The following is a 27,955-nucleotide window of genomic DNA, read 5'->3' on the forward strand; positions in this document are numbered from 1 at the left end:
TTTACCATGGTGGTGGGGGAAAAATAAAAATCTCTTGGAGTTCCCTGGTGCCCTAGCATTTAAGGAAGATCTGGTGTTGTCACTGATGTAGCTTGGGTCCAATCCCTGGCCTGGGTAATTCCACATGCTGCAGGTGTGGCCAAAACCAAAATGAAACAAAAGCTCTCTCAACAATACAAGTGTACAATGATAGCGAGGCCTATGTCCTGCTACACAACATAAAGAACATCTCTCCTGTGATGTCTTTTATCTCCAGAACTGTTTAATATGCATCTGACTCTAGATCTAATTTTGTTTAGTAAAAATAGGCGTTGTGAGGAATAAGTTAAAGGACACTGTCAAGAAGCAATCAGTCAAATTTAAAAGACCAGACAACTGGCACAACCTCTTCAACAAATTAGCTGTTACCAAAAAAAGTTGTTCCAAGAAGCCAGACTAAGAGAGTTAAAACACCTAACTTTGTGTACAGGGATGGTTCCTGGATTGGATCCAGAGTGGACAAAAATTAGCTCTAAAATTACTTTTCTTGGGGCAGTTGGGGAAATGTGAATATAGGTTTATACGAGATTAAGGATACATGGTTAATTTTCAGCATGTGTTATTTTGGCAATATAGAAAAATGTTCTGATTTTTCAAATGTATATACTGAAATAAAAAAACTACCAACACTCTCTATACTTTCTCGCCCATTCTCTTGAACTTAAAAGTCTAGAACAGGAGTTCCTGTCGTGGTGCAGTGGTTAACAAATCCGACTCGGAACCATGAGGTTGCGGGTTTGATCCCTGCCCTTGCTCAGTGGGTTAACGATCCGGCGTTGCCGTGAGCTGTGGTGTAGGTTGCAGACGTGGCTCGGATCCTGCATTGCTGTGGCTCTGGCGTAGGCCGGCGGCTACAGCTCCGATTCAACCCCTAGCCTGGGAACCTCCATATGCTGTGGAAGCGGCCCTAGAAAAGACAAAAAGACCAAAAAAAAAAAAAAAAAAAAAAATGTCTAGAACAGGTTGGTGACTAGCCTATAAAAGAACCAGTAACAGATATTTTAGGCTTTGTGGGTCATAGTTCTATGGCAACTACTCAGCTCCACTATTGTAATCTAAAAGCAGCCACAGATAATATACATAAGCACAACTGGGCATAGCTGTGTTCCAATAAAACTTTTTTTTTTTTTTTTACAAAATCAGGCAGGAGGATGCAAGCTATAATTTGCCAACTTCTGATCTAGAACAAATACTCTCTCTGGCAAAGTCTCTCCTGCAACCCATCAGAATCAGTGACTTTATCTTCTCTGTGCTCACATACTGCTTATGGTAGTAGGATCCACTTCCCACAGTCATGATGTCTTACTATAAACTCATCTCTATTAGGGAGGAAGTTCTTTGAAGGTAGGTGCCATTTTGCTACATGAGCCACCACCCCAGCCCCACCCTAGTGAGTTCTTGCAGAATAGACATTCAATGAATACTGTTTCCCAAAACCGAATCTCATCCTAAAAGGAAGATTTGGCATCATTCATGACATTCAAAAGAATGAACAGCAGGTCCTGAATTTTGAAGAAGCTTGAAAAAAAATGCACTACTGCCATCACTGGAGTACATATATTGCCACTTGTGCTCTACATTGTGACATTTCATTGCTATCTTCTAATCACACCTTGTGTGTTTGCATAGTCATTGGGCAGAGGAATGAACTAAGCCCCACTAGAGTATCTAGAGTACCACCAGGTTTATATCAGGTGCGTGATAAATACTCAACAAGTTTAAAATATAGCACTGCAGTACAAATTTTTTTTTCTCATGACAGGGAAAAGGTGGCAGCAAATGCCTACAAGAGGGTTTAGTCAAGGTCTGAGAAACAGCAGGTACAGTAGTTGCAGGTTCCTTTCGTCATGTTTCCTGTCTTGGTTAGGAGACAACGGGGGTGGAGGCTTCCCTGCCTGCAGTGGAATCCCGGATTCCAAAGCAAAGGTGCTTGTGGGACAAGGGAGAAAGGTACTTGCATATCATCTACAGAAAGTGTCCCAAAATCCCAGAGCACGTAGGGAAGACACGGGTTTGGAGCAAAGGTCAACCTGAAAAGTTGGCCTTTGCTCCAAGTGCAGATCACTAGTGCAGATCACTTCAGATGTACACAACAGGAGACAGGAAGGAAGGATGTGGTGCCCACTCCCCCATATGGACATCCTCCAAAAGAGAGGTTAGTTCTATGACAAGAGCAGGTTACAAAGCAAGGGAGATGTCAGAGGAATTAAGATGAGAGAAAAGGCCAAGGCAGAGGAGAACCTTCATGAGGGGAGTGATGTGAATTAAGAATTTAGCAAGTTGAGTAAAAGGTTTATTATTAGTGCAGTCAACACCATGGAACAGCACATATAACACAACCAGCAACCTGCAGAGACACTAGTGCAAAGGGGAGGGAAGCCTTAACTGGGCTTCCTGGCTCCATCTGAGGGTGACGACAAGAGGGTGTGGGCCTTGGTGAGGCAGGCAGGGGCAGAGGGGAATGGAAGAAATGTAGTAACCAGACTAAGTATAGCAGCGTTTTCAAATTCCTGAGCACAACGTCCTGGAGCTGGAACACATGACTGTTCTCACTCCCTTCGAGCTGTAACCCTCCTCCTCCCCCCAGTCCCAATGGAGACATGACCGACTCCCCAGACCAATGGAAGGCAGGCCTGGGAAAAACTCTGACAAGAGCAGAGGCTGTTCTATGGCCCTCTCTCTTCAATCCCTCGCCCATCTGCATATTAAGATCATCACACCCACCATCCCTCCCCTTCTCTTGCTCTGCTAGACACCCCAGGGGTTATTAGGGAATGCCCCCAGCAGCCTGAAATGGAGCTGAAGTCTTCAGGGGTTATGGGTGAGACAGAGCACAGGCTGTACCCAGAGACATAATTTCTACCCCATCTTCCCTGGTGAAGCTTACAACCCAGCTGTACATCTCCAAGGAAACCCAAAGTTGGGGGGGTTGGGGGCGGGGGAAGGGGTTGGCAGGATTTCTTTGAAATTAATACTCTTAAGCCCAGAGTTTTGCAATGAGACTCTGGATGGGCCGGGAGCGAAGTTCTCCAGAGGACATAGGCATTGATGCTGGACTGTCAAAACCATCACTGGAAGAGAGGAAGCTCCTCACCTTAGATGGCTTATCGAGGACTGGGGCAGACTTCGGTTCAGCCAAGGACTTCCTTGGCCCTTCCTATATTAAAGCCAAAGGTTGTGCTGAAAAGGAAAAATACAAAACAGATCCCATCCCTGTCCCACCCTATCCAGAATCCCCACAACAGGAACAGCAAAAGGAAAGTTTTAAATTTTGTTAATTTTTTTTTCTTTTTCCTTTCTTTAAAAAAAAAAAAAAAAAAGGTAAATAAATTAAATTGCCAGCAATGTGCCTGGGCTGAAAAGTGGGATAGCCAATAATCAGGCCATTCTAAAAAAAAAAAAAAAAAAAAAAAAAAGTGTGAGGGAGGGAGGAAAACATACACAAACAACAACGGCCAGGGAAATGATCAAAATAACTAGTTACAATCACAGGGCTGGGGAGGGGTCTATGGAACTATTATGGCCTGTGCCACAGAGGCAGCACCTACCCGATTTCAGCAAGAGCTGGTGAGCTGCTTCTTGCTGAGCGTCTCCACCCCAACAGATTAACCCCTCCTCCTCAACCCTGTCATTCCCTAACCACGAGAAAGTGTAGGAAAGAGGAGCTCATGTGGAAATTTTCGGCATCCCAGCCTGCACACCTGCAGACCCAGCGGAAGCCCACAGCTTTGAGGTGGGCTGAACAGGGTACTGCTTGGCACAGAGGTCTAGTCTTCCCCTGTGGGCCACCAGCGAAGGCCTACTGGCCTCGTTATTTATTTCTAGGGTTTTGTTCCACCTTTACCATCTCTTCAGGATGTCCACTCCCCAGAGCTGCCCTCTAAATGCGGTTTAGGGTCAACAGGCCTGCCTGCTCTGACTCCCTGGTTTTGGAGGAGGGGAATGGTTAGATTCCTCACTCCACCCTGATCCTCTAGAGAAAATGAGTTTCTTTGTGCTTTCTGAAAATATCTGGAACCAGGGACCCTAGGCAGGAAAACAGATATAGAAGTGGGCACTTTCCCAACCAGAGGGAAAACAGAGACATCTCAGAGGAAGAAATCAGGCAAAAGGAGGGAATCTGGGTTTCCCACCTGAAAGGCTGAGCAGAGTGCCTGGGGCCCCTTCAGTGGCAGAAGAGCAGGGAGATGTGTGGCTCAAGTGAAAGCCACAGTATTAAGGAAACTGGGGAGGACTCAGGGCCCCGCTGCTGGAATGACAGGATCTTCTGATTTCCATCTCCTCCTGAGAGCCCGTCCAGATCGCCTATATCTCTTCCACGCCATGCGCAAATATCATGACAAGCCCCGGCTCCTGCACCATGTCGTCGCCCATGTGCTGGTTCTCACAGGCCATCACGACCACAGCCTGCTTGCCAGGGATGCGCTTGGCCACGTAGTTCTCATAGTAACGCCGGTTCATCTGTCTCGTCTCAAGCGTGGCCAGCCCCTGGGGCCAGCTACGCTCGTGGGCATTTTCAATCAGCTCGTTGACAATAGAGGCAGGACAGCCACTCTCCACCAGGGAGCGCTTGATTACAGCCTGGAGTACAGCATCCGGGGTTGAGATCATCCCGCCCCAGCGGGTCACTCTGGCCGGCTGCAGGGAGTTCACCCACCTGTGTGGAGGGAGTGAGTTGGAAGGGGGTCAGTGCGGCTCAGCCCCTTTCTCAGCTCCTCTCCTAACAGGTATGACTGCCTGCTCTGTACCCAGCCTAACTCGATTCTTCCTTCTACCACTGGTTCAGAAACTCCAAATCGTTGCCTAGTCCCATCTGAGTTACATGTTACTCACCAGATTATACTCCACAAGTGTAGGGTCCCTGTTATTTTTCTAAAAAAATCCCAATACTTAGCACATGGTGCCTGGTATGCAATCAGTGCTCAACAAACGTGCACTGAACAAAGTAATTACTCCTCTAGACTCTGTCCCACGCAGCACTATTCACACTATATAGAATGACTCACAGTTTTAGTCTATGAACTGTACAGAACCCCAGAACTGAAAGGGAGCTTAGACTTCACTTGTTTACTTCACTTGTTTTTGCTTCATTTTCAATCAGTTTTCTGGATTTGCACTCTGTTGGCTGAATTGTAAGCTCCCTGAAGGCAGGGATGCTACCTGCCATTTCTTTTGGTCTTCCTAATACTCCACAGGCTTTTTTTTCGTTTTTCTGAGGGTTATTTTTTACTTTTTTTTTTTTTCCTCCCGCTTTTTAGGGCTGCAGGTACAGTATATGGAAGTTCCCAGGCTAGGGGTCGAGAAGGAGCTACAGCTGCCAGCCTACACCACAGCCACAGCAATGTGGGATCCCAGCTGCATCTGTGACCTACATCACAGTTCACGGCAATGCCCAAGCTCCTTAACCCACTGAGCAAGGCCAGGGATCAAACTCACATCCTCATGGACACTAGGCAGGTTCTTTACTATTGAACCACAACAGGAACTCCACACCACAGCCTTAAATACAGGGCTCTGTACCCACCTATTCTTGGGTAAGCTTCCTTTCCATCTGCCCAAGAGTCAGCAATCCTCTGCTGGAGCTGAGGTTATCCCTTCTCCTCTGTCCCTGGTCTCCATCCCAGCATCTGAGAAGTAGTGGCCCCAGTCCAGCCCTCTTCTTACCCTCCCCTCTGCTCTTCCCCACTCAGGGCTTGGTGCCAGGACATGGATGAGTGACTCCACGTCCTGAACGACACTCACTCTAGAATCTCGTTGTACTCAATTGTCTCCTCCAGGTTCTGAAGGTTGGGGTTGACACTGCGGATTGCACGCATGTATGCCTTGAGTAGCTGGATGTCCCGCTTCTGTGGAAGGAAGGAGAATGAGGGATAATGGTTAAGACAGACAAGAGATGAAAGACAAATGTATGTGTGAAAAAGAGGGAAATCAAGACATCTGAGGAACAACCAGACAGGAAGCTTCATGAAGACAGGGATACGACTGTATCATCCCCAGCTCTATCTCTAGTGCTTAGCAAAGTGCCTTCAAGGGAAGGCATCTGATAAAGATAAACATCAGGTGGCTGAATGCCACTGATGGGATGCAGGGAAGAAAGAAGAGCTCCAGGGTGATTCGCTGCTACACACAGGCAGAGGACCCGCTGACCCAGGTTCGCAGGCACAGGCACAGATCCACTGCTCATGCTGATGCCTCTCACCCACAGGCACGCGGGTACATGCACATGCCCTACCTGTTCCGCCAGCTGGTGTTTGTGTTCCGCTGAGGTCTTTTCCAGCTCTGCAATGCGTGTCTGCTGCTGCTGTACCACTGAGCGCAGGTGCTTAATGCAGTTATGGTTTGGCAGCTCATCTTTGGGCATCTCTAGGCTGCCATCCAGGGAGGGAAAAGAACAGGACAGGAACATTCAGTGGGACACCCAGGCAAAGGCAAGTAACTGATGAGAAAGCTTTCTCCTATCTGAAATTTCTCTTTTCTTTTTTTTCTTTTTTTTTACAGCCATGTCTATGCCATAGCCACAGCCACACCAGAGCCAAGCTGCATCTGTAATCCACACCACAGCTTGTGGCAACACTGGATCCTTAATCCACTGAGCAAGGCTGGGGATTGAACCTGAATTCTTAGACACTATGGTGGTTTCTTTTTTTTTTTTTTTTGGTCTTTTTGCTATTTCTTTGGGCCGATCCCTCAGCATATGGAGGTTCCCAGGCTAGGGGTCGAATTGGAGCCGTAGCCACCAGCCTACACCAGAGCCACAGCAACGCGGGATCCGAGCTGCGTCTGCAACCTACACCACAGCTCACGGCAACGCCGGATCCTTAACCCACTGAGCAAGGGCAGGGACTGAACCCGCAACCTCATGGTTCCTAGTCGGATTCGTTAACCACTGCGCCACGACGGGAACTCCCCACTATGTTGGTTTCTTAACCCACTGAACCACAATGGGAACTCCTGAAATTTATTTTTTTAATTTTTTGGGGGGGGTAGAATATTTCCTCAATTTCTTTTATGACATGGCTACTAATTTTTTTTTTTTCCCTTTTTTTAGGGCTGCACACGTGCACAACATATGGAAATTCCCAGGCCAGGGGTCAAATCAGAGCTTCGGCTGCCAGCCTACACCACAGCAACACCACATCCTTAACCCACTGAGCGAGGCCAGAGATCGAACCTGCATCCTCATGGTTACTAGTCGGGTTCATTACCACTGAGCCACAATGGGAACTCCATACTTTTTTTTTTTTTTGGCTGTGATATGCAACAGCTTGATATGGGATCTTAGTTCCCAGAAGAGGGACTGAACCTGGGCCACAGCAGTGAAAGAACCGAGTCCTAACCACTAGACCACCAGGGAACTCCTTCCTACCTGAAATTTCTAACATTCAGTCACTTCTAACATTCAGGCCCCCTCTCGTTCATTCCCTTCCCTATCTACTTCCTCTGGAACTCCTTCCGTCTCTGTGACAGTGTTTTATCTCCCACATGGCCCTCCTTTCCTCCTACAGATTCTGCCTGTGCACTCATTCCTTCCGAGAAGCCCCAGATTCACGGTCTTAGCTATCAGCCTTTAATTAAATATTTCACCTCCCAAAGGAAAAAAACAGGACAAGAGGGAATCTGAGAAGGCTGGAAATGAGAGCAATCAATCTGACAAAGAGAAAGTAGTACTGGACCAGAGAGGAGTAAAGTAGATCAGTCTTTAGCGATATCACACGGGTTGCTGAATTGCTGTCTCCCCTCTTTTATTAAACCAAGGCAGAAAGAATGTAGCTGGGAAAGCAGCACAAAGTGAGGTCTTGGAGCAGGGAGCCAGGGAGGCCAAGAACCTCCTTGCCTACACCCACAGGAGGCCTCCTCAGCTAGTGAGCAAGGGATCCGGAGATGGGGGTGTAAGTAGGAAGGCCCTTCTCTGTGTGGGCAGAAGAAGGGCAGGAATCTTACCCGCAGCCCTGTTCACAGGTCACAGGCCGTTTTGGGTTGTGCTCACAGTCACTGAGGTGAGACATGAGGTTGTCAAGCCGAACAATAGCACTACAGCCAAACACAGCGTTGTCGCAGGCAATCTGCAACTTTGACAACATGTTCCGCATGATCCGAGGTACTGGGCGCAGGTGGGCGACCGTCACAACGCTTCGGTCCACCGGACACGTCTGCTGCTGAGAGAACCACTGGGTGATGCAGGCGTTGCAGAAAGCATGCTCACAGTGAGGCGCCTGGAAGGGAGAGCAGGGCAAAAAGGGGCACGAGAGAATTAGCAGCAGCTAAGAGTCTGGGAACGATAACTCCCCCAAAGCCAATCAAGGCTCTGAGCAGCTTCCAGGACCAGAGGTCCCTAGGGTCACGGCAAAGTACAGATCTACTATGGGCAGTGGGCAGGGCACTGTGGGCACAGGCTTCATATATGCTTCCCGTGTGGATTGTGACATAAGACAAACAAGTGAAAAGTTACATAACAATAAGAGATATAAATAATATTCCAGGACAATGGGAGAGATGACATAAGGTAGTTAATTATTAACTGCCAACTGGGTTACATACACAACAACTGCCAATTCAACCAGAGGAGGGTGCGATCTTTCCAGTCTGGGTCAATCGGGGTAGGTATCTATGGAGAGGACAGAATCCGATCTCGGTCTGGAGGGACGGGAAGGAGGGGGACAGAGACTTACTGGCCCAAGTTCAATGTAAGAAATCAACAAAAGCCTGGAACTCCTGATGAAGGGTTAAAAGTCGTCTCTGCGTGGGCCCCAGTTCTTATTTTATGAGGGCTGACCTCAGGCCTACCCTCCAAAAAAGGACTAGATTTTTGCAGAATCACATTCTTTTCAGTTGCATAAAGATCGTATTTCAGCCTACTTCCTTGATTCTCTGGTCTCTGTGTGGAGACGCTCTCTGGCCTCCAGCATGGGGAAAATACTGCAAGCACTAAGTAGATGCTGATGAATGAATGAATGAACGAATGACTCAAGTGCTTACGTCCCAAACATTCTGCTATTTGCGTAAAATAAAAAAAGACAGTTTCTGCGCTCGAGATGCTCACAGACACCAAGGACTATAACACAGAAAGGTTTCATAAAGAAAGAGGTCATCCTCCGTATCATTAATCCAACTGTCAGTACTTTTTTATTTTTCACTTAAAGAAATAATATTTGACTCTTTCCAAAATCTTACAGACCCTCCCCCCAAAAAATCCTCCTAAATTTGTCTGCTTTTTGCCATCTGTACTGCCACTACTCCAGTTCAAGCAATCATCTCTCATTTATAGTCTTCTTTTTTTTTAAGTTTTATTTATTTTTTCCCCCACTGTACAGCATGGGGACCAAGTTACACATACATGTATACATAATTTTTCTTCCCATTGTCATGTTGCGATGTAAGTATATAGACATAGTTCTCAGTGCTACACAGCAGGATCTCATTGTAAATCCATTCCAAGAGCAATAATTTGCATCCGTTAACCCCAGGCTCCCGATCCCTCCCACTCCTTCCCCCTCCCCGCCGGGCAGCCACAACTCTATTCTCCAAATCCATGATTTTCTTTTCTGTGGAAAGGTCCATTTGTGCTGTATATTAGATTCCAGTTATAAGTGAAATGATACGGTATTTTTCTTTCTCTGACTTATTTCACTTAGTATGAGAGTCTCTACTTCCATCCATGTTGGTGCAAATGGCATTATGTCATTCTTTTTTATGGCTGAGTAGTATTTCATTTATATTCTTTTTTTATTTTTTTAATTTTTGTTGTTGTTGTTGTTGTTGCTATTTCTTGGGCCGCTCCCACGGCATATGGAGGTTCCCAGGCTAGGGGTTGAATCGGAGCTGTAGCCACCGGCCTACGCCAGAGCCACAGCAACGCGGGATCCGAGCCGCGTCTGCGACCTACACCACAGCTCACGGCAACGCCGGACCGTTAACCCACTGAGCAAGGGCAGGGACTGAACCCGCAACCTCATGGTTCCTAGTCGGATTCGTTAACCACTGCGCCACGACGGGATCTCCTCATTTATATTCTTTTAACTGGTCTTCCTACTTCTACCTTGCCCCTTTGTAATCCAGCCTACATTCTGCAGCCAGAGTGATCATTTAAAAATGCAGTAGGAGTCCCCCCCCCCCCCAAAAAAAAACCCAAACAACAAAAAAGGAGTTGCTGTCGTGGCTCAGCAGTTAACGAACCCGACTAACATCCATGAGGATGAGGGTTCGATCCCTGGCCTTGCTCAGTGGGTTAAGGATCTGGCATTGCCCTGAGCTGTGGTACAGGTCACAGGTGTGGTGTAGCCTCAGTTACAGCTCCAATTCGACCCCTAGCCTGGGAATCTCCATGTGCCGCGGGTGCAGCTCTAAAAAGACCACACACACAAAAAAAGCAAACTAGATCATATCCCTCGCCTGCTTAAAGCTTTACAATGGTTTCCCATTACACTTGAAATATGTCTGACCTGGCTCTATGCCTCTGGCCTCTCCTCGCCTGACACCACGCTCCCAGTACTGAGTTCAAGACAATCTGGCTTTTTCTCTGTTCCTTGCCCACACCCTGCTCATTCCTGTCTCTTGCTTTTGCTGCTCCCCTTTGCCAGAACGGCCTCTCATCATTCAGATCTCAGCTCAGCTGCACCTCTTTCGTGACCTTCCTATCTAATCCTGCCACCCCTGCGGAAGTATACGGAATGGGCTACCTTTTGTGTAATAAGAAAGATGGGCAAATAGATGTATACATTCACACTTAATGTGCCCACACATATGCCAGAAGAATACCAAATAAACTAATAAAAACAGTTCTCTATGAGGGGATTAGCTGGACTGGGATAAGGATGGACACAAGAGTATTCTTTTTATACTGTTTTCATTTCTAAACCATATGAATTTATTATCTATTCAATAAATAAATAAATATGATGTAGGGAAATCACCATCCGTAGCAGAGGCCTTCTACCCTCAGAAATGTGTCTGGTAACCTGGCCTGCTTCTCAGAAGGTAAAGCCTTGGGGGCAGGGGTGGCGCAGAACGGTGGGCTGCCTCAGTCACCAACTGCCACTGCCTTCTCCATATGTGACTCATCACAAATGACAGCGCCAGAAAACAGGGCCCTGCCAGGGTGGGGAGAGAAGTGACACACCCCATGACCTCTTGACATTACCTGGAGAGCCTGTTCCACACCCAGCCAGGCAGCCTCTAATGGCAGTAGGCCACAAAGGCTAGGTAGGGGGTAGGACCAGGGCTAGCTGCCACTGCATGCAGTCTGATTTTCATTCAGCTCAGGCATCTGTGCTCCTTTGGAGCTGCAGTTTTGCAGCTGAAAACTGCAGAGTGAGAATCCTCTCCAAGGACCACAGGGAGCCCCAGGGAGTTGTATAGCAGTGAGCTGGGGGAAGGGCCATAAGCCCTCACTGACTGTCCTGGTTTGGAAAATGGGATTAACGCCAACTAGCCAGGAGTGGAAGAGGATTAACTGGTATTTACAGAGTGTGGGCAGGAAGGACCAGGCAGGATGATGCCCCACGATCACAACTCTTAAGAATTCATCTCACTCATTACCCATGCCTGGTAATCACGAGCTTTTCCTCACACCTGATCCAGGAAGATACAACTGACTATAGCAAGGATGGTAGAGAAATGACCTGGGGAAGGGGGCAGCTTTCATATCAAAATGCAGAGTACATGGCTGCATCAAAATTGATCTTTTTCAGTAAGTCCCAGGAAGAAACTAGGTCAGTTCATATAGTTCCCCTCTTCTTATCGGTTAAATAGTAGGCAGATCTGAGGGAAGACTGGCTGATTACCTGAAACACATCATCATGAATATGGAGAGAGAACTTCGGAGAGTTCGGAAGTTCAGTTGTGGGCAGGAAGATGGAGCCTAGTTAGAGCCCCAAAGAGAAAAAGCAGCTAACAAGCTACTGTGAGAGGACAGAAACAAACAGGTGACCATTTTATGGCACAAAAATTACCTTGGGGTGACCGCTGAAGAAATCTGAACCACTGCACTTCTGTGGTGTCCCCCTCTAGACAGACTCTGGAAAGCCCTAAATCTCTTGCAGCCACACCTCTATTCTATGTGTATCAGGAGTGTGGGGAGTGGGGAAGGGGGAGTCCAAACAGTGACTTCCCCACTAGCCCCATTTGCTATGAATGTTTTCTTTCTTTTTTGGCCACGCCTGTGGCATGTGGAAGTTTCCAGACCTAAGCCGCTGCAGTGACAATGCTGGATCCTTAACCTGCAATGAAACAAGGGAACTCCCCTACAAACACTTTCTTTTATTTTTTTGCTCTCTAGAGCTGTACTTGCGGCATGTGGAAGTTCCCAGGCTAGGGGTCTAATCAAAGCTACAGCTGTTGGCCTACACCACAGCCACAGCAACGCAGGATCTGAGCTGCATCTTCGACCTACACTACAGCTCACGGCAACACGGGATCCTTAACCCACTGAGCAAGGCCAGGGATTGAACCCGCAACCTCATGGTTCCTAGTTGGATTCGTTTCCACTGTTCCACGATGGGAACTCCTCCCCTACAAATACTTTCTATCAGCATCAAACCTGTCATAAGACCAACTCACCTGGACGGGCTCCTCCAAGACTCCACTGCAAATAGGACAAATAAGGTCTTCATCAACATCCCCCTGGAAACGGGTTACATCATACCCCATGTCTCATCACTGAAACCCAGGTCCTGGATGGAACAACAGAAGAAAAAGAGACCAATTCAGAAGATTACGAATATATGCCAACTTGATCTCACTGCCAAGATCCATTCATTTGTCCAAGATTTACTGAGACCTTACTATGTGCCAGTCATTTGGGGAAGGAATAACAGCTGACTCAAGAAAGTTAATTCTATTAGGAAAAGATATTATGTAAGTATATACTTAAAATATGAAGTGATCAATGCTTTTAGGGTAAGCATAGGGTGTTATGAGGGCAGGAAATGTGGGTCCCTAACTCAGGCTGATAGGAGAGGGAGGTGTTGAGAAGTTTTCCAGGACTAGGTGTCACTAGCAGGACAAGCAGGAGTTAGCTAGGCAACGTACGTAACCTGTGTGGGGACAGTGGGAGGCAGGGCAGGGTGGGGCATTAAGAGTTTTAGGCACATGAGTACCTCAGTGTTCACTGCAGCACTATATACAATAGCCAATTCATGCAAACAACCTAAATGCCCATCGACAGAGGAGTGGATAAAGATGTGGTACAGATACACAATGGACTATTACTCAGCCATAAAAAAGGAATGAAATAATGGCATTTGCAGCAACATGGATGGACCTAGAAATTATCACATTAAGTGAAGTTAGTCAGACAGTGAGACACAAACGTCATGTGCTATCACTTATATGTGGAATCTAAAAAGGGATACAATGAACTTCTTTGCAAAACAGAAACTGACTGACAGACTTTGAAAAACTTATGGCTACCAAAGGAGACAAGTTGGTGAGGGAGGGATGGGCTGGGGGTTTGGCATGGAAATGCTGTAAAACTGGGTTGTGGAGTTCCCATCACGGCTCAGCGAAAAAGAATCTGACTAGTATCCATGAGGATGCGGGTTCAACCCCGGCTTCGCTTAGTGGGTTAAGGACCCAGCATTGCTGTGAGCTGTGGTGTAGATCCCAGACACGGCTCAGATCCTGAGTTGGTGTGACTGTGGCACAGGCTGGCAGCTGCAGCTCCAATTCCCCTAGCCTGGGAACTTCCATATGCTGTGGGTGCAGCCCTAAAAAAAATAAATAAATAATAAAGGTCCAAAAGTAAGAGGGGACAGGATAGGTTCAGAGAACTGTAAGTGGTTCAAAAAAAGGCCGATCTGGGAGTTCCTGTTGTGGCGCAGTGGTTAACAAATCCGACTAGGAACCATGAGGTTGTGAGTTCGATCCCTGGCCTTGCTCAGTGGGTTAAGGACCTGGCGTTGCTGTGAGCTGTGGTGTAGGTTGCAGACGCGGCTCGGATCCTGCGTTGCTGTGGCTCTGATGCAGGCCGGTAGCTACAGCTCTCATTAGACCCCTAGCCTGGGAACCTCCCTATGCCACGAGAGCGGCCCTAGAAATGGCAAAAAGACAAAAAGACAAAAAGACAGAAAAAAAAAAAAAAAAAAAAGGCCAATCTGAAGGGTGCAAGAGAGGAAGTGTCAAAATACAAGGCTTGGAGAGGGGAGCCAAGGGCCAGACCATGAGAAGTCTTATGTAAGGAGTTTGCCCTTAATCCTGAGGCTATGGGAAGCCACTGAAAGACTTAAAAGGAATGATGTAATAAAAGTTCCCTTCTAGAATCACCCTGTAAACAGGGGTAAGATTAGAGACAGGAAGAACATCCAGGCAGGAGAGACGGTGGGAGTTGATATTTAGATGGTGGGGTGAGGAAGGAAGTACAGGAGAACGAAGACTCAAAGAGCAGCGAGGCTGCCATGCCCCGTCTTTGGACTCCTACAGGTCAAATCCAAGAAGGGATCACTGAATAGTACCCGAAACTATCCCTGTAAACATCCAACAAGTGGGCCACCTGGATCAAGGGTGGGCACGTGATATAAGGGCAGACCGTGTACAGAGCAGCCATTAGCTATGAGGTCCTGAAAAAGATGAGTTCAGCCAATCATGTAGTTCTCAGGAATTCAGAATCAGGTTGTCCTATTTACTTATTTATTATCTTTTCTAGGGCCACACCCGTGGCACATGGAGATTCCCAGGCTAGCAGTAGTCTAATCGGAGCTGTAGTTGCCAGCCTACGCCAGAGCCACAGCAACACCAGATCCGAGCCATGTCTTCGACCTACACCACAGCTCATAGCAATGCCAGATCCTTAACCCACTTAGTGGGGCCAGTGATCGAACCCAGTCTTCATGGATACTGGCTGAGCTACAATGAGAACTCCCACAATCACCTCTGAACATCAATTACATGAGCCAATAAATTCCTTATTATGTTTTGGCTGGTATGAGATGGGTTTTTGTCTCTCATCCTTTTTTTTTTTTTTTCTTTTTATAGCTGCATCTACAGCATATGGAAGTTCCTGGGCCAGGGGTACAAATGGAGATACAGCTGCAGCCTACGCCAACACTGGATCCTTAACCCACTGAGCAAGGCCAGGGATCAAACCCACATCCTCAGAGACAATGCCAGGTCCTTAACCCGATGAGCTACACTCGAACTCTGGGTTTTTGTCTCCTTAAACTGAAAAAAATCATGATTAAGACACAAGGTTAATGGATGCAAGAAATCACAAAATTCACTTATCTTTACCCATTCTATATAGGCATTACTACGATTATGCTGACTTCTACCACCAATATTTCTCTATATACCTTTTTTTTTTTTTTTTTTTTTTGCTCCAAGATCTATGGAGGTTCCTAGGCTAGGGGTCGAATTGGAACTACAGCTGCCCGCCTATACCACAGCCACAGCCATGCAGGATCTGAGCCAAGTCTGTGACCTACACCACAGCTCACGGGAACGCTGGATCTTAACCCACTGAGCAAGGCCAGGGATCGAACCTGCCACCTCATGGTTCCTAGTCGGTTTCATTAACCACTGAGCCATGATGGGAATTCCCTCTGTATTCTTATTTCTCCATTTCTAGGGCCTAAGTTCAGGGCCTTGGGCTTACTAACAATCCCTCTGAAACGGCCACTGTAAACAGTGGTCGGCTATCTCCTATAAAATGGGATGGGGAGAAGGGCATTTACCATACATTTGTCTCTCCCTAAACTTCTGACCTTCTGTTCCTATGCTAACATTCTCTTAAATAATCTACCAAGAGTGAGGATTGGAGTTTCCTGATGGCTCATCAGGTTAACTGATCCAGCACTGTCACTGCTTGCTATGGTGCAGGTCTGATCCATGGCCCAGGAACTTCCACATGCCATGGGTGTGGCAAAAAAAAAAAAAAAAAAAAAAAAAAAAAGAAAAGAAAAGCTGATGGATTAGGGTGAGTACATGAGAATGATACTGAAGACATCATAGGAGTTCCCGACTTAGCACAGTAGAAACGAATCCAACTAAGAACCATGAGAAAGCAGGTTCAATCCCTGGCCTCACTCAATGGGTTAAGGATCTGGCATTGCCTTGAGCCATGGTGTAGATCACAGACACAGCTCAGATCTGGCGTTGCTGTGGCTCTGGTGTAGGCCGGCAAATGTAACTCCAATTAGACCCCTAGCCTGGGAACCTCCACATGCTGTGGGCAAGGCCCTAAAAAGACAAAAGACAAAAAAAAAAAAAAAGACAACATAAAGTGAAATGTAAAACCCAAACTATGAGTTCCCATTGTGGCTCAGTGAGTTAAGAACCTGAGTAATATCCATGAGGATGCATGCTCAATCCTTGGCCTCACTGTTAATAACGGTTTTATTTGGATATAGGACTAAGACTAATGCTTTTCTTCTATTTTTTAACTATCAAGTTTTTTTCTCCCTTCTTTTTAGGCCACACTCACTTATGGAAGTTCCTGGGCCAGGGATCGAATGGATCCAAGCCAGAGCTGTGACCTATGCCACTGTTGCAGCAACGATGGACCCTTAAGCCACTACACAGGGCCAGTGACCAAATTGGCCCCTCCACAGATAGAAGATGGATCATTAACCCACTTTTAATGAGTATAAATTTTTTAAAGTCAGACTTCAACTTTAAACACTCTTCTACAAATATGGAAAAAATATATTTTTTTAATTTAGAAATTACTTGAGAGTAAAAAATACAGGAATAAAAGATAACAGAATTTGATCATGCCCAGAAGTTTTTCCTATTGACCTGGTTAAGACAGTCTTATTTTTGCCTTTAGGGTTAGAATGGATCACAAGAGACCATCTGGTTTGACATTCCAGGAGTGGAATCCTCTACACTGTACTCAACAGTCAGTCACCGTGTATTTGCTTGTTTACTGCTTTTAGGGGCTGCACCCACAACATACAGAAGTTCCCAGGCTAGGGGTAGAATTGGAGCTATAGCTGTCACCTGTACCACAGCCACAGCCATGCAGGATCTGAGCTGCATCTTCAAACTACACTGTAGCTCACGGCAAAACCAGATCCCAGACCCACTGAGCAAGGCCAGGGATCAAACCAGCATCCTCATGGATACTAGCTGGATTTATTTTTGCTGCGCCACAGAGGGAACTCCATGTCACATGTGTTTACACACTCCTGAGAAGGTCAAGATAGAGTGCAGCAGGAGCGCAGTGAGAAACATCCAGCCCAGACTCAATTTCATATAGCATTCTATTTTTTTCTTTCTTGCTGTGTCCACAGCATGTGGAAACTCCCAGGCCAGCGATGGAACCTGAGCCACAGCAGTGACAACATGAGATCCTTAACCCACTGTGACACGAGGGACTTCCATCCCATAGCTTCCTGGAATGCTGATGTCCCTCTAAAACAGGGTACCCAGGAGTTCCCTTTGTGGCACAGCAGAAACAAATCCAACTAGGAACCCTGAGGTTGTGGGTTCGATCCCTGGCCTTGCTCAGTGGGTTAAGGATCCAGCATTGCCATGAGCTGTGGTGTAGGTGTGGTGTAGGTCACAGACGCGGCTCAGATCCCGCGTTGCTGTGGCTCTGGTGTGGGCTGGTGGCTACAGTTCCGATTGTACCCCTAGCCTGGGAACCTCCATGTGCTGCGGATGAGGCCCTAGAAAAGACAAAAAGACAAAAAAAAAAAAAAAAAAAAAAAGAATTTATCTGTGTGTATACTCAATATTCAAATAAAGAAATAAATCTGTAATTATCCTAAATTGTGAAAGAAAAGTATTAAGGTTAAATCCAAAAACATGTCCAAAATATTCAATGTCACATACACTATATACGTCATATATGTTGTAAAACATATACCACATACACATATAACATGTCATATACTGTGTAAGGTCTGGAAAAAATGTACTCTTGCAAGAAAAAGATGATTCAGGTGAATCTTAACAACAACAACAACAACAAAAAAAAACAGTAAATGTCAAGTTATAGGAATATCTTACAACTGGGACACAGGTTCGATCCCAGGCTTAGCACAGCTGGTTAAGGATGTGGTGCAGGTGGAAACTGAGGCTCAGATCTGATCCCTGGCAACTCCATACACCACAAGATGGCCAAAAAAAAAGAATCTGAATGCAGAGGCACAGGTTCGATCCCTAGCCCAGTGCAGTGGGGTTAAAGGATCCAGCCTTGCTGCAGCTGTAGCATAAGGCATAAGTCACAGCTGTGACTGAGATTCAATTCCTGGCCCTAGAACTTCCCCATCCCATGGACACAGCCGTAAATGGAGAAAGAAAAAGGCAGAAAATCTAAATTGACACTTCTATAGTCTTTCAAAGAAGACATATAGATGACTAAAAGGCACATGAAAAGGTGCTCAACGTAGTAATTATTAGAGAACTGCAAATCAAAACTACAATGAGGTCTTATCTCGCACCAGTCAGAATTGCCATCATCGAAAAGTCTATAAACTAGAGTTCCCTTGTGGCTCAGCGGGTTAAGGATTTGGCATTGTCACTGCAATGGCTTGGGTTGCTGCTGTGGTAAGGGTTTGATCCCTGGTCCAGGAACTTCCATATGCCATAGGTGTGCCCTCCCCCAACCCCCAAAGAAAGTCTATAAATAATAATAAATGCTGGAGAGAGTGCAGAGAAAAAGGACCCTTCTACACTGTTGGTAGAAAAGTAAATTGATACAATCACTATGGAAAACAGTATGTGGGTTCCTCAAAAAACTAAAAATAGAACTACCTTATGATATATGGAATTTATGGAATTTATAATCCAGCAATCCCACTCCTGGGCATGTATGTAGGTTCCTCAAAAAACTAAAAATAGAACTACCTTATGATATACGGAATTCATGGAATTTATAATCCAGCAATCCCACTCCTGGGCATATATCCAGAGAGAATCCTAATTTGAAAAGATACATGCACCCGAACGTTCATTGCAGCACTATTTACAATAGCCAAGATATGGACTCAACCTAAATTCCATCGACAGATGAATGGCTAAAGATGATATGGTACATATATACAATGGAATATTACTCAGCCATAAAAAATGAAATAATGTAATTTGCAGCAACATGGATGGACCTGGAGATTATCATACTAAGTGAAATAAGTCACAGAAAGACAAATATATCATTTATATGTGGAATCTAAACAAAATGATACAAATGAACCTAATTTACAAAGCAGAAATAGATTTAGAGACCTCAAAAAAACAAACCTATGGTTACTAAAGAGGAAGGAGGAGGGAAGGATTGGGGGTGTGGGACAGCACATGCAAACTGGTATATGGAATGGATGGTCAACAAGGACCTGCTATATAGCACTCAATATTCTGTGATAACCTATTTGGGAAAGGATATGTGCATATGAATAACTGACTCACTTTGCTATACAATAGAAATTAACATGACACTGTAAATCAACTATACTTCAAAAAAAAAACAAAAACAAAAAAAAAAAAACAGTAAATGTCCTAAAACAGCATATACCTTTTCACCCAGCAATTGTAATTTCAATAACATAGCCTAAGGAAATACTTACACAAGGGTATGAAACACTATACTAGGCTGTTTATCTAAGCATTGTTTATAATAACAAAAAAACCATCAGAAATAATACAAATATCCAATGGAATGCCTTGTACCCATATATGGGATACAATGTAGCATTAATGACTCAGATATATTTTTTAATTAGTATTTATTTATTTAGATTATTTAAACATATTCATTGCTATATGGTAAGTAAAATAACCATATACTATAGTACCATTTCGTTGTCTTTTTCTCTTCTAGGCCCACACCTGTGGCATATGGAAGTTCCAAGGCTAGGGGTCAAATTGGGGCTACAGCTGCCGGCCTATACCACAGCCACCACCAACATCGGATCCTTAACCCACTGCGTGAGGCCAGGGATCAAACCCGAATTCCCATGGACACTAGTCAGGTTCTTAACCCACCAAGCCACAACAGGAATTCCTACAGTACCTGTTTGTTTCTTTGCTTGCTTTTTGTCTTTGGGGGCCACACCTACGGTATATGGAAGTTCCCAGGCTAGGGGTCCAATCAGAGCTGCAGCTGCTGGCCTATACCACAGCCACAGCAACACAGGATCTGAGCCACATCTGGGACCTACACCACAGCTCAAGAATATGCTGGATCATTAACCCACTGAGCAAGGCCAGGGATGGAACCAGCAACCTCATGTTCCTAGTCAGATTCTCGTTTCTGCTGTGCCACGATAGGAACTCTTTTTTTTTTTTTTTTTTTTTGGCTGTGCCCACAGCATGTGTAAGTTCCCAGGCCAGAGAATGAACCACATCACTGCATTAACCAGAATCACAGCAGTAAAAACACCTGCTCCTTAACCCACTGAGTCAGAAGGGAACTCCAGACAGTGCCTTTTTTTTTAAAAGAGTTTATGCGTGTACACACATTTTGGAGAACGTCTAGAAAGATATATACAGAGAAGCTGTCTCTAAGTGTAGACTTACAGTATTTTTATTTTTTCTTCATACTTGTTTTAAAATTGAAGTACAGCTGCTGGACAATAATATATAAGTTACAAGTGTACAATACAGGGATTCACAATTTTTTTTAGTGGCTGCACCTGTGGGATATGGAAGTTCCCAGGCCAGGGACTGAACCCAAGCCATAGCTGAGGCAACACTAGATCCTTTTACCCACAGCACTTCACCAGCGATTGAACTCATGCCTCCACAGTGACCAGAGCTGCTGCGGTCAGATTCTTAACCCACTGCGCCATAGCAGGAACTCCGTGATTCACATTTTTTAAAGGTTATACTCCATTTATAGTTATTATAAACTATTGGCTAGTGTCCATGCTGTTAGTACTTTTAATTTCACTCACAGCTTTGCTTTATTAGTTTTTCTTTTGTACAATGATGTTTTACTTATACAATTAAATATTAAGTCACTACTTATTGAGTATTTCTATAAGCAAGGTACTATTCTAAGCATTTATTGTATATTAACTCTAATTATTACACCTCTGTGAGTTACTCTGTGAGGTCAGGATGGTCATGACCTACAATTTTACAGATGAAAAATAGACGCACAAAGATTAAAAAGTTTGTCCAAAATCATACACTAACAGGCAGTGGAGCCAGAGTCCAACCCAGGTAGATGGGCCCCAGAGCCCAAGCCTTTTAACTGCTGTGTTGAACTGCCTCTTTTAAAAAAAAATTTTTTTTATTTATTTATTTTTTCGTCTTTTCTAGGGCCACACCCGAGGTATATGGAGGTTCCCAGTCTAATGAGAGCTGTAGCCGCTGGCCTATGCCAGAACCACAGCAATGCCAGATCCGAGCTGCATCTGTGACCTACACCACAGCTCACGGCAGCGCCAGATCCTTAACCCCTAAGTGAAGCCAGGGATGGAACCCGCAACGTCATGGTTCCTAGTCGGATTCATTAACCACTGAGCCACGACAGGAACTCCAATTAATTAATTAATTAATTAATTTTTATTTGTCTTTTTAGGAACATACCTACAAATATGCAAGTTCCCAGGTAGGGGTCAAATCTTAGCTGCAGCTCCCCGCCTACACCACAGCCACAACGCCAGATCCAAACCACTATACGATCCAGACCATAGCTCACAGCAATGCCGGATCCTTAACCCAGTGAACAAGGCCAGGAATTGAACCTGCATCCTCATGGATACTAGTCAGGTTCGTTACCACTGAGCCAGGACAGGAACTCCTGAACTGCCTCTTTTTTTTTTTTTTTTTTTTGGTCTTTTTGCTATTTCTTGGGCCGCTCCTGTGGCATATGGAGGTTCCCAGGCTAGGGGTTGAATTGGAGCTGCAGCCACCAGCCTACGCCAGAGCCACAGCAACGCTGGATCTGAGCCATGTCTGCAACCTACACCACAGCTCGCGGCAACGCCGGATCGTTAACCCACTGAGCAAGGGCAGGGACCAAACCCGCCACCTCATGGTTCCTAGTCGGATTCGTTAACCACTGCGCCACGACGGGAACTCCTGAACTGCCTCTTAAACTCAATAATGCTAGGAGTTCCTGTCGTGGTGCATCGGAAATGAATCCAACTAGGAACGATGAGGTTTCGGATTTGATCCCTGGCCTCGATCAGTGGGTTAAGGATCAGACGTTGCTGTGAGTTGAGGTGTAAGTCACAGAGGTGGCTTGGATCTAGCGTTGCTGTGGCTCTGGCAGCTCTGATTCGACCCCTAGCCTGGGAATCTCCATATGTTGTGGGTTCGGCCCTAGAAAAAGACAAAAAAAAAAAAAAACCCTAAGAAATGCTAGTTGCAAAAATAGTATATACTGGAAATTGGTTTTTGTAGTGTACACATTTAAAAAATCTAGAGGCTGATATTATACTTTTGATCTAGATTATATATTTCTACAAGATTTAATTAAAAAAAAATCAGTTATCCTGGAGTTCTCTTGTGGTGCAGTGGGTTAAGGATCCTGCATTGTCACGGTAGTGGCTTGGGTCGCTGCTTTGGCATGGGTTTGATCCCTGGGCTGGGAACATTCCTGCAGGCGCAGCAAAAAAAAAACTCAGTTATCCCTAGTGGAAGGGGCAAAACTTAAAACATTCTTTTCTCCTTGTTGCTATGAGGCAATGTAGAAAGTTGCTATGAAACACATAAAAGTTTGTATTGTGCTTCAATGCACTTTCATTTTTAAACAGTGTTAACAATGTAATCTTAGAGAGGAATATAAATTCTGAAAACTTATCTTAATGGGGTCTCAGGGGATTCCACAGCTCCGAAAGGGCCAGGAGAGAACTGGCCTCAGTTGGTGCAGAGATGGCCAGAGGGTGTGGGAAGCCACCAGCTACGGCTGGGAGTTGCAAGGTTTCCACCATAAAGTCAAGGTTAACAAAACTGCAGAGATGCTGGCATTGTTCTTTCTACATGGAAACCTTTGTTTTATCTGCTTGAGATGCTCCTTTATCCACCCTCCTATAAAACATCCTTTCAGAGGTGTGGCCTAAAGAATTAAGGGGAAATTCATACTTCTGATTAGGGTATTTCCTTTTTGTCATCTGTGGGAAACAAACGTTGGAAGCCAGCTCCTTGCCCCTAGGCAGACAGTCACGATGAAGGGCTAGGCTCCTTGACTATCCCTTCTACCCTCTGGGACTCTCAATGCGCCTGTGGGGCTCTCACAGGGGCGGGTTATCATGCCACAGAGGATGCCTAACAAGAACTTAACTGCTCACTGCCACAGGGACAGAGGATTAATAAGACTGAAACCACAGGGACCTCAAAAGTCTCAGCTAGTGACCACAGCCACGGGAGAGCACAGGTTCCTAGATCTTCTCCTTGAATTGTGGAATAGGAAAATGCTTGGAAGGTTTCACTCAAGTTGGGGAGCTGAACTAAAGTAGCACTTGGGGGCCCCTTCAGGATTATAGGAGTTCTGCAAACTTCCCTGATTTGAATATCTTTTTTTTTTTTTTGTCTTTTTGCTATTTTTTGGGGCCACTCCCATGGCATATGGAGGTTCCCAGGCTAGGGGTCTAATCGGAGCTGTAGCCACCGGCCTACGCCAGAGCCACAGCAATGCGGGATCCAAGCCGCATCTGCAACCTATACCACAGCTCACGGCAATACCGGATCATTAACCCACTGAGCAGGGGCAAGGATCGAACCTGCAACCTCATGGTTCCTAGTCGGATTCGTTAACCGCTGCGCCACGACGGGAACTCCCCTGATTTGAATATCTTGAACCCAAGCTGAAAACTGCATTTCCAGCCTTCTGCAGGTCAGAACCAAACCAGGTAATTATATTGCTGTATTTCCTTCACTGTTACACTGGAGTATCTCTCTATATTCTTGGTCAACATAACTATAAAAATTCAAGAATTTGGGAGTTCCTGTTGGGGCTCAGCGGTTAATGAACCCAACTAATCCATGGGGACGTGGGTTCTATCCCTGGCCTCGCTCAGTGGGTTAAGGATCTGGCGTTGCCGTGAGCCATGGTGTAGGTCACAGAGGCTCAGATCCTACGTTGCTGTGGCTCTGGCGTAGGCCAGTGGCTACAGCTCTAATTGAACCCCTCGCCTGGGAACCTCCCATATGCCACAAAAAAAGACTAAATAAATAAATAAACAAAAATTCAAGAATTTTATTAGACCTCTCCCCATGTCCTTCCCCGACCCCATTTTTAGGGCCACACCTGTGACATATGGAAGTTCCTGGGCTAGGGGTCAAATCAGAGCTGCAGCTGACAGCTTACACCACAGCCATAGCAAACTTGGGATCCTTAACCCACTGATGGAGGCCAGGGATCAAACCTATATCCTCACAAACACTATGTCGGGTTCCTCACCCATTGAGCCACAATGGAAACTCTCTCGGGCCTTTTTTTTTTTTTTTGTCTTTTTTTTAAGGGCCACACCTGCAGCACATGGAAGTTTCCAGGCTAGGGGTCAGGTGGAGCTGTAGCTGCCACCCTACACCACAGCCAACGCAACGTGGGATGTACACCATAGTTCACCGCAACATTAGCCCAATCCTTAACCCACTGAGCGAGGCCAGGGATCAAACCTGAGTCTTCATGGATACTAGTCTGGTTCTTTACAGCTCAGCCATGACGGGAACTCCTTCCATGCTCTTTTAACTTACTGTTGCAGTTGTTTTCCCTGATATACCCCTGGAGAAAGCTAGGGATTCAAAACAGATTGTTCCTAATGGAGCCTGAATATTTATCCTCTCTTATTCATGGTTTCCTAAACCCATGTACAGATGTGCAAACCATGCAAATTCACACACAAAACACAGAAAGAGAAACATTAGAGCAATCACTCCAACCCACTTTAGGGTAACTGACCATGCTGTTAGTAATTCTTGGCAAAACTCTAAGGGTAAAAGCCAGGAATGTGTGCTATAGGATCCCTTCTACTGATTCTCTCTCCTCCATGCCCTGAATACAACAGAGATGCAGTCGGCTGAGGATTCTCCAGCTCCATTTACTCCAAACCATCACATACACAGGAAAAGGGGCCCACAACCTGCCCCCATGTAATGAAACAGGTACCTCCTAGGAATTTCCACCTAGTGAAGAAAGAAGCTAGTGAAGGGTGTCTCACAGGTGTCCCTAAAGCATTTCATCTCATCTCCCTGTCTCCCAGTAAATAAATACATCTGGGGAAAAAAAGAATCTAGAAACCGCAGGTGTGGCCCTAAAAAGCAAAAAAAATAAAAGAAATAAAAGAAAGTGGTCTTTTCATTTAAGTAGTAGAATTTTCACACTGAAGTCACTCTTCCTCTTAGAGACCTGAGCTCTTAGGAACTCTTTTTCCTCACCTGTAAGATGGACACTGTCTCTAATGTTCCATTTAATTCCAGAATACTGTGATCCAAACTAGGTTTATTTACCACAAGGGATTTTTTAAGTTAAGCTTCTTCAGCACTTTTTAAATGGTTCAATTTTATTCTTTTCTTTTTTTTTTTTAAGGGCCGCATCCTCAGCATATAGAGGTTCCCAAGCTAGGGGTCAAATTGGAGCTGCAGCTGCCAGCCTACAACACAGCCACAGCAATGCCAGATCCAAGCCAAGTCTTTGATCTACACCACAGCTTACGGCAATGCCAGATCCTTAACCCACTGAGTGAGTCCAGGAATCAAACCTGCGTCCTCATGGATGCTGTTCAGATTCATTTCTGCTGAGCCACACTGGGAACTCCTAATTGGTTCGATTTTAAAAAGAATCCAGCAGAGCCTCCTTGCATCTCTCACAAGCATCCTACCTTAATAAATCTATTTCTTAGAGTTCCTGTCGTGGTGCAATGGAAACAAATCTGACTGGGAACCATGAGGTTGCAGGTTTGATCCCTGGCCTTGCTCAGTGGGTTAAAGATACGGCATTGCCGTGGGTGCAGCCCTAAAAAGCAAAAAAAAAAGCAAGAAAAAAAATTCTATTTCTTGCCTATTAAAAAAAAAAAAGAGGAGTTCCCGTCGTGGCGCAGGGGTTAACGAATCCGACTAGGAACCATGAGGTGGCGGGTTCAATCCCTGCCCTTGCTCATTGGGTTAAGGATCTGGCGTTGCCGTGAGCTGTGGTGTAGGTTGCAGACGAGGCTCGGATCCCGCATTGCTGTGGCTCTGGCGTAGGCCGGTGGCTACAGCTCCGATTAGACCCCTAGCCAAGGAACCTCCATATGCCACGGGAGCGGCCCAAGAAATAGCAAAGAGACAAAAAAAAAAAAAAAAGAATCCAGAGAGCACACAATTCTTCAAAAGCTCATGTAACACAGAGCTGACATGAGCTGTAGTGTAGGTCAGAGAACGCACCTCAGATCTGATGTTGCTGTGGCTGTGGTGTAGGCCACCAGCTGTAGCTCTGATTAGACCCCTAGCCTGGGAACCTCCATATGCTGCACCTGCAGCCCTAAAAACAAAAATTACCCACCTCATCTAACACCTAAAGCGAGGCCTATCAGGTGTCAAGACCAGCAAGGACCTCCTACTTGGTCACCAGCACCAAGCACTATTTGTGTGGTGATCCCAAAACTCATATACTTGTATAGTATTCACTCTATATACACAACCCCCTTGCCAGTAGAGACATGTAAAAGAAACAGAAAACACAATCCCTATCCTTAAACTAAGGTGTAGGCTTCAGCCCATGAGGGATTATACAGAACAGAAAATATATTAAAGGATAAAATTTACTAAGCAATTTAACACCAAGTAATAAAAGTTAATCGTTCATGTAAGACATAAATATGCAAAGAAGAACATTCTGATGTGGGTTAATCACAGAAAGTTTTACACAGAAAAGTTTGAGAATCAGGTTCTTAAGAGCAGAAGGAACCCGGATGGGCAGAGAAGAGGGCTGAAGCCCTGAATGGGATTCTGAATCAAGGCTCTTTACCTTCCAAGTGTTGGGGGGCAGGTTCCCTGTTCACAAGGCTCCAACCCCCTGATGCCTCCACTCAGTGCCACTCAGGAGACGCTCCCAGTAACCCATCTTGTTGGCTATTCTCCGACTGAGTCTTCCTTCCTAGTGACAAGCTCCATCGCCAAGGGGATGGATGTGATGTCACAATCAGGAGCGCTCTATTAATAGGAACAAGGAAGAAAAGGTGAGTCAGGAGAACTACCTGCACTTGGCAATGAGATGAGACAGACTTGGATCTGGGGGTCGGTTGAAGAGAAAGAGACAAGTCCATTAGGGACTAGAGGTTTCAGGGCTACCCTCTAAGGAGAGAGTTCATCAGCTAAGGAATCACACGCAGGGGCCAGATGTTTTAAACAAAGCTGAGAGGGGGCGAGAAAGAGACAAGAAGAAAGGGAGGGAAAAGGAGCTGTTTGAGATAGAAAACCATTCTTTTGTTCAGGGCACACGACTACAAGTCAAGTCAAGGAGTCCAAATCTTTGGCTATACAACACACAGAGCCATGATGCTTTAATGTTTCCAAAGTGCTTTCCCATACATTATTTCATATAAAAAGAATTCTGTCCTACTCTCCACCTGGAAAACACTACTTCATAAGAAGATACTCAAGAATGTTGGCACAGGTGCCATTCTACTTTCTAAGTCAGGAAATACTCCTGAGAGGGATCAAGATTTCAAAAAAAAAAAAAAAAAAATCAGGAAATTATTGCAGGGTAGACAACTGGGAAGACTGTAGGTAGCAGTATGATTTGGCTAACCAGACTCTCCTTACTAAAAGGATGAAACCAAGAAGAGAGAGACAAGGCTTCAGATGCAGGAGACTAGAAACTATTTACATTCCTTTCCTCACCTTTACATCTTTCAAGATGAAGGGCTAAATTAGGAAGGAACAGAATGATGATTTTTTTCCTTCAGCCACACCCGAGGCGTGCAGAAGCCTGGGATCGAACCTGAGCCAGAGCAGTGACAACACTGAATTCCTAACTGCTAGGTCACCAGGGAACTCCAAGATAACAATTTTTATGCATAAAACAGACCATTTCATCTTAAGTCTG

At 45.4% G+C, this 27,955-nt stretch overlaps 1 protein-coding gene across 11 annotated transcripts in view; it reads right to left on the reverse strand.

Annotated features, from left to right (window-relative positions):
* Nucleotides 1-1,708: 1,708 nt before the first annotated feature.
* The window catches only part of RNF41 (ring finger protein 41), a 28,319-nt gene continuing 2,072 nt past the window's right edge, over nucleotides 1,709-27,955 (reverse strand). For 3 of the 11 annotated variants that reach the window (XM_003481616.5, XM_084956070.1, XM_084956069.1), the window contains 6 exons: nucleotides 26,876-27,060; nucleotides 12,595-12,707; nucleotides 7,981-8,252; nucleotides 6,272-6,407; nucleotides 5,782-5,885; nucleotides 1,709-4,696 (listed from right to left, as the gene is read on the reverse strand). In XM_003481616.5, coding sequence (XP_003481664.1) covers nucleotides 4,345-4,696; nucleotides 5,782-5,885; nucleotides 6,272-6,407; nucleotides 7,981-8,252; nucleotides 12,595-12,684 — 954 coding nt within the window. In that variant the 5' untranslated portion in view covers nucleotides 12,685-12,707; nucleotides 26,876-27,060 and the 3' untranslated portion in view covers nucleotides 1,709-4,344. The remainder of the gene's footprint in view (nucleotides 4,697-5,781; nucleotides 5,886-6,271; nucleotides 6,408-7,980; nucleotides 8,253-12,594; nucleotides 12,708-26,875; nucleotides 27,061-27,955) is intronic. The other 8 variants (XR_014803364.1, XR_014803363.1, XR_014803362.1 and 5 more) reach the window with 6 other exon arrangements.

This window comes from Sus scrofa, chromosome 5 (assembly GCF_054392235.1).
Source record: "Sus scrofa isolate SSC_HxYL_T2T_F1_AM1 chromosome 5, Sscrofa_HxYL_maternal_Yorkshire_Landrace_v2.0, whole genome shotgun sequence".
Lineage (NCBI taxonomy): Eukaryota > Metazoa > Chordata > Mammalia > Artiodactyla > Suidae > Sus > Sus scrofa.